This window comes from Penaeus japonicus, unplaced genomic scaffold (genome assembly GCF_977035675.1).
Source record: "Penaeus japonicus unplaced genomic scaffold, GWHDUDI00000001_assembly GWHDUDI00000023, whole genome shotgun sequence".
Classification (NCBI taxonomy): Eukaryota; Metazoa; Arthropoda; class Malacostraca; order Decapoda; family Penaeidae; genus Penaeus; species Penaeus japonicus.
The window spans coordinates 34,228,567-34,236,293 of NW_028234425.1; the positions used below are offsets into that span (position 1 = coordinate 34,228,567).

The window sequence follows — 7,727 nt, forward strand, 5'->3', positions numbered from 1 at the left end:
ATATTCTTATTTTATTGGTCTAATCTTATTTTTATCTATCTCTGTTTTATTTGTTCATTTGTCGATATTTGTGTTCTTAATTTTGATTTGTTGAATAATTACGTTTGTCCTAAATATGCGAGTCGTTCGTGTTTATATTCATCAAATATAAATGAATATATCCTATAAGTATAAACACATATACATAAACACACACACACACACACATTTCCATATACATTCACGCACGCACACAATCCCCCCCCCCACACACACACAAAAATCAGGTCATGTATTGGCATTTCCTATCGTCCTGCCAGCAGCTACTGTCGATACACCGTAGATCATAAAGAACAGGAGATACACAGTAGGTCTGGGATGCACATTGACACAAAACAGTTGCAAATAGATCATTGTTGACAGCTACTTTGAGACAATAATGAGAGACAAAATAACTCCGAGAAGAATACTGATTTCTCCGAAACTATAAAGTGGGGGAAAAGAAGAAGAAAAAAAAGATTGAAAGGAAATAAGGTATATATTTGTAAATATAAAAAAAGATATAGGTCAATGAAACGCCGATAATCGCAAAGTTACAAAAGAGGGACAAGAGCACTTCGAGAGGAAGTTGTTGAAAAGGAAGGGCATATAGGGGATGGGGGGAAGGGGGAGGGACGGAGGGGTGGAGGGGGGGATGGGTGGGAGGTAAGCTTTGTTCAAGTGGCGCTTTGAGTCATTTGGACGATCAAGAGTAGCAAGTAGCCACAAAAGGAGCCGATAGCAAATAAAAGTCAAGGGAGTTGTTAGTACCTTTGTACATCTCCCGACAAACAGACTCTCACAACAGACACACATCTATTGACATGGCTATATAATCCACGCTATAAATCTCGCTCAAAAAGGACACAATGGTAGTCGGACAGTAGGAGTAGCAGTCTAAGAACAAATAAGAATGCCTGAGATACAAAGACCAAGAAAAAGAAAGAAAGAATGAAAGAAAAACACATGCGGGTTTCCCACCACTTGGCTGATAGCAAAGGACCTCGGTAGTCTCCTCAAGTAATTGTTAATGTGTATAGCCTCTGACGTACATTCCTGGATTTGCAGAATACATAATCATTTCATCAAAGATAAAAAAAAATGTGATGTGAATTGCGACATAACATTCTATACGTATGAGAGCATTACTAACCTGCTAGTTAGTTTATCATGTTTTGTTCTCCGATGTTTGTTCTCTCTCTTCCTCCCTGTCCAAATTTTCCTCTCTCCTTACCCTCACCCCTGTCCCCATTTATCTTTCTCATTACCCTCACTCCTGTCCCCATTTCTCTCTCTCCTTACCCTCACCCCTGTCCCCATTCCTCTCTCTTCTTACACTCACCCCTGTCCCCATTTCTTTCTCTCCTTACCCTCACCCCTGTCCCCATTCCTCTCTCTCCTTACCCTAACCCCTGTCCCCATTCCTCTCTCCTTACCCTCACCCCTGTCCCCATTTACCTCACCCCTGTCCCCATTCCTCTCTCTCCTTACCCTCACCCCTGTCCCCATTCCTCTCTCTCCTAACCTCACCCCTGTCCCCATTTCTCACTCTCCTTACCCTCACCCCTGTCCCCATTTCTCTCTCTCCTTACCCTCACCCCTGTCCCCATTTCTCTCTCTCCTTACCCTCACCCCTGTCCCCATTTCTCACTCTCCTTACCCTCACCCCTGTCCCCATTCCTCTCTCTCCTTACCCTCACCCCTGTCCCCATTCCTCTCTCTCCTTACCCTCACCCCTGTCCTCATCTCTCTCTCTCCTTACCCTCACCCCTGTCCCCATTTCTCACTCTCCTTACCCTCACCCCTGTCCCCATTTCTCTCTCCTTACCCTCACCCCTGTCCTCATCTCTCTCTCTCCTTACCCTCACCCCTGTCCCCATTTCTCACTCTCCTTACCCTCACCCCTGTCCCCATTTCTCTCTCCTTACCCTCACCCCTGTCCCCATTCCTCTCTCTCCTTACCCCTTTCTTCCCTTTCCAAAATTCTTTGAAAACGAAAAGTCAGTCTTGTTTACCATATCATACATCACTCACTCACTCCAGAACTGATTTCGTATGTCAACGCCTATTCTGAATCTATGCTGCACAAGCCTGAGGAATGACGTTTACTATTACGAAAGTCACTGCGAAATTCGATCAAAATGCAAGTCAAGTTCAACGATGAATTATCCTGTGTCCAGACATCTCGAAAATCACTCATACACGATCTTTCACTGTTCTCTCTTGAAATATGTCACTAGTATTGCATATTTCATGAATCTATGTTGCAAGGTTTAACTGTATCGCAAGGTAATGCAGTAATCAGTGTTTAAAGAGGATAAGGGAAAATACAACCTAATCTAAGACACTTTTTTACTTGAATATATAAAACACGAAAATAAATAAATAAAGAAAAAAAGACGGTTAAAGCTATTTAATATATGCTTATGAATATATTAATGACAAGAAGACATTTTAGTCTGTAAGGTAGCCATTTTCTCTCTCTCTCTCTCTCTCTCTCTCTTTCTTTCTCTCTCTCTCTCTCTTCCACCACCATCTCACCTTTCACCCCACACTCTCTCTCTTCCATCTCCCTCTCACCTTTCACCGCCCCATCACCCTTTTCTCTAACTATCTCTCTCTCCTCCACCTTCCTCTCGCCTTCCAACCCCCCCCTCTCTCTCAGTGATAGTAAGATATAGCTTTATCATTTTCTTTTTGAATTACAAGGCGAAAGATAAGATTGAATCTAGCTTTCGAGAAGCATTAGTTTAGAGAATTTATTAAATTCCATGAATTATATGCGAGTAGTAGTAGTAATAGTAATAATAATAGTAGTAGTAGTAGTTGTTGTTGTTGTATTAGTAATAGTAGCAGTAGTGATAGTAGTATCACTAAGTATTAGTAATAGTAGTAATAGTAGCATAGTAGTATTAGTAATAGTAGTAATAGTATTAGTAAAAGTTGTAGTAGTAGCAGCAGCAGTTGTAGTAATAGTAGTAGTAGTAGTTGCTGTTGTTGTTGTTATTGTTACTGTCACTTGTTTGTTGTTGCAGTAAAAGTATCAGCAGTATTAGTAGTAATAGTGACGTTGATAATAATAGTAAGGATAATACTGATAATGCTGCTGCTGATGATGATGATAACAATAATATTGATAATAATAATGGCAATAATAATAAGAATGATAACAATAATGATAACATCGACAGCAACAAAAGTAATGATAATTATGTTCATAATGATATCAGTCTTAAAATCAACAATATCATCATAAATCATCATACCAATAATCATAAAATTGATAATGAAAATAACAATTGTAGTGACAATGATGACAACATTAATAACAATGATAATGTTATTTCTAATGACAGTATCAAGAGTGATTATCATAATAATGATAACAAGTAATGATAATAATGATGATAAAAGTAATAACAACAACAATAATAACGATAATAACAATCATAATACTAATAATAATTACATAATATCAAGTATCATAATTATAGTTACTATCAAAACAACAACAACAATGATAACAGTAACAAAGATAATGATAATAATGATGACAATAAAGTTTTCATGCTTTTAAAACAACATATGAACAAATATCCATAATATCTGCAATTCACAATGATATGAAGAGATTATGATAACCTTAGAAAGAGAGTGAAAGAGAGAGAGAGAGAGAGAGAGAGAGAGAGAGAGAGAGAGAGAGAGAGAGAGAGAGAGAGAGAGAGAGAGAGAGAGAGAGAGAGAGAGAGAGAGAGAGAGAGAGAGAGAGAGAGAGAGAGAGAGAGGAAGAAAGAGAGAGAGAGAGAGAAAGAGATAGAGAAAGAGAGAGAGAGAAAGAGGAAAAGGAAAATGGAAGAGCTAAGAAGAGAGAAAACTAATTTCAAACTTTTAATTGCATATCAACCTGATCTTTCATCAACATTACATAACATTCCATTAACATTACCATGACCTTGAAGTCCATACACCTATCACGACCGGTATTTTTGCAACGGAGAAGCATAAAACTGCGGAGCTAACTGTTCTGAGGGTAAGAGTTCAAGGAAATATCAACCACTTTATCCTATCTGACGCGCCCAGCCCTTCTTAATCCTCTTTGAGATTCATAATGAAAAGAACCATGGGAGGTCCATCCTAATGTAGTCAGTATCATTTTAGTTAGTTTTCTTAACCTATCACCTCTTGAAAAACTCTGTATGCATTTGTTATCTAAACCCGAAAAAGGAGAGTCATTCCGAAATACCCTTGATTAGATCTTACAGTCTCGAAAAATAAGATTATCTTATCCACCTATATCTCCATTAACTTTTTACAAAACAAAACAAAAGAGCAGAGCGAACAAAGACACGACTATAACTAACAAGCTTCACTGTGCGAGTGTAATAGAATCTCCACCATTATTTTCTCAAGGTAATGGAAATTATCACCATTCTTATACAGCCTCCTCCTCATACACCGGTGAGTTATCTAACCCTGAGACATAACAGCTTCAAGGAGAGGAAGGAAACTGTCATAACTCACATCAAGGTATGTCACATTGACAGGACGGCTGGCCTCGAACTAGTGTCAACGTGTCACATGGGTTCTTGCGATTATATATTCTGTTCTTGTTCACTTTCTCCCGAAATCGATTCGTACCTTCTTTGTTTCTTGTTGTTTATGTGGATATTTATGCCTTATTGCGAGTACAGACGATGGGGATCTAAGTTAGTACTTGCAACATTAGCGTTGATAATAGTGGAAGAATGATCATGAATATGATAATGATAGTGATAATAAACATATCTTTTATGATGATAACAATAATACTAATCAAAGTAATGATGGAAGTAATAAATTTAGATTTACAATTGTACCAACATAAATAACAACACAAATAATACATTAGAGAACCTTAACAATATCATAATGATGTTAAGAATAAGCGAAACTAATACCAATAGAATCAATATGATGATGATGATGATGACGATGATAATTACGACATTGGTAAAATGATATCAGCCGTAATAATGATAATGAAGATGACGATAGGCAATGACAGTAACAATAATAATGCCAACAATCACTATTAGAATAGAAACTAACAACAAAAACAAAAACAAGGGCAAAAAAAATAAGAAAAAAGAGTAAAATAGATGAACAAATTGGAATTTACAACAATAATGATAGCAAAGGCATCATTAACATTAAAAGTTTTAATGATAATGTATTATTTTTCATAGTTCTTATCATGATTATCATAAGCCGTCACCAAGGCAATAAGAACCAAAATAAAAACACCATTGGTCAGAGAAATAACACAAATGATGAAAAACAAAAATGATGAAAAACAAAAGCAAAAAAGACGAGGAAAGAGAGAGAGAGAGAGAGAGAGAGAGAGAGAGAGAGAGAGAGAGAAAGCAGGAGAGAGAGAGAGAGAGAGAGAGAGAGAGAGAGAGAGAGAGAGAGAGAGAGAGAGAGAGAGAGAGAGAGAGAGAGAGAGAGAGAGAGAGAGAGAGAGAGAGAGAGAGAGAGAGAGAGAGAGAGAGAGAGAGAGAGAGAGAGAGAGAGAGAGAGAGAGAGAGAGAGAGAGAGATAGAGAAGAGGAAAAGAAAAAAAGAAAAAAAAACTCAGGCAGCAACCTACTCTCATTGCACACATGCTATTGCTGACACACATGGAAGACACTTGTGCTTACAACTCATTGGATTTTTTTTCTGATATTTTTTTGTTCGTTTTCTTTCCTCTGACCACTAGACCCTCGTTTTCTTTTATCTACGTCCCCCCTTCCGTTTCTCTATCTCTATCTCTCCTTTGATTTCTTAAAAAAAAAAAGTTTCTTTCTCTCTTTCCCTCTTTTAATTAAATAAATTCTCGACTTCACTCTTCTCTTTTTTTATCTTAATTTCCTTCCCATGCTCTTCCTCCCTCGTCTTCCCCTCCTCTCTACATTATATCTTAGTCCTTAATCCTTACATCTTCCTTCTCTCCTCCTCTTTGAATCGCGCCCGTAGCCTTGAGGAAACCACCCGCCCAACACACCAGTTTCCAATCGCATGATGATTGGTCCGCGCTAAACGTTTAGAAGGACTGCATGTGACTCATCGTCGAATGCTGCTTTAATGTTAGTTGGAACACATCATTAAGCTTTTCTCATTGAGGAAATCTGGGGTTTATTCATTTGCAACGGTAGGCAGCATTTAATCGGCATCTAGGTAAATCACCTCTTAGATTTAATCAGCATATTTCATATCCCCCTCTTTATTAACACTTATCGTAAGGAATATCTGACGCTCTTTTTGATATTCAGCTATAAACACTAACACAGACACACACACATAACATACATGAATATATAAATATATATATATATATATATATACTTATATATATACATATATAAACACACACACACTCACACAATAGCAGTACCCGCAATGGCAGTGCAATCCACTTCGCAGGAAAACGCCGAGGTGCGGTCCAGCTAACCTTTCCCACTGAACCCTTGCCCGACCGCCCACACTGTCTCCGATCTCACACCGTTCTTCGAGCGCTCCTCACTTACCTTTTAGTTTTGTCCATTCATAGGGCTCCGTGACGTGTTCTTCGTACTCCAGGTACATGAACAAGACGCCGCCGAACACGAGGAAGAGAGCGTACACGAGACACAAGATGAGAGACTGACGGTGTTCCATCTTTTAAGAAAGAGAGAAGCCGAAGTCTAAAGAAGTCAGCGAAGAGTACCCCGTTCGGACGCCTACCAGTTCCTCTTTTTATTCCAGGTGTCTTTTTTTTTTCTCTCTCTCTCTCTCTCCTCGTCAACGAAAGTGTGATAAATTTCTTTCACTCGTAGACACACATACGATTTTTGTTTCCGTCTCTCTCTCTACGTTGGGAACCAGTCCAAGATAAATGTCGTGCTAAGAATCTTTTATCCTTTTTAAGTCAAGTGCAGTGTTCGTTCGCATGACTGGTGGAGAAACGCGACCGTATGTATGCCACAACCTTAGCACACCAGACAACTAGCTTCCACGCACATGCTGAGTCCGGGATTCGGCGAGCGAGTGTTCAATTGCGTTGCCTCTTAGCTACCTCGCTAGATTTATGAACGCCACAAGCATTACTTAAGTACTGTAATTATCTTAGCTTAATGAATGAATCTGGTTAGTAGGGTTGCATACTTGTATTCCAATCAGATATAAAACATTAGCTGTGTCAATGCACTTGCATTCCCCAAAGAGTAAAAAAAATGCCGCATATAAGGTCAATCGTATTTTCACCCTTATAGTCATATTTTTAACTTGCCGATATAGAACGAAAACCTTTAGAAAAATACGACAAATCAACTTACAAATCATACAATTTTAGCTATCAATCTGAAAGTAATTACGGGGAAATATAACACGATAAAAAATGGTATCTGGTAACTGTCCCTGTGGGCGGGGCTCTAAGCGCGACGGGGAGACTCGCTCGCCTTGAGGAACCCCAGATTCATTACCTATTATAATTATTTCTCCATTTTATACAGGGAATAGGTAGTCATATGATCCCCAGATATTATGCAGTACGAACTCTTTGTGTCTTTGTGTTTCTTTCTGCGAGTAAAGAAAGATGGTTCAGAGAGATGAAATAGATTTCACTTATGAATGATTTTGCAATAATTCCAGGCTGCTGGTTGACTATCAGTTGACACTGTAATTGCAGACTAGAATGCTGATTATCTTCTG

The 7,727-nt window shown here is 38.5% G+C and overlaps 1 protein-coding gene across 2 annotated transcripts in view; it reads right to left on the bottom strand.

Moving 5' to 3' along the window:
* Window positions 1–7,133, bottom strand: part of LOC122256942 (open rectifier potassium channel protein 1) — a 49,069-nt gene extending 41,936 nt beyond the window's left edge. The window contains exon 1 of one of the 2 annotated variants that reach the window (XM_043021930.2): window positions 6,566–7,133. In XM_043021930.2, the coding sequence (XP_042877864.1) occupies window positions 6,566–6,695 (130 nt within the window). In that variant the 5' untranslated portion in view covers window positions 6,696–7,133. The remainder of the gene's footprint in view (window positions 1–6,565) is intronic. The other variant, XM_043021933.2, reaches the window with a different exon arrangement.
* Between the last annotated feature and the right edge of the window lie 594 nt (window positions 7,134–7,727).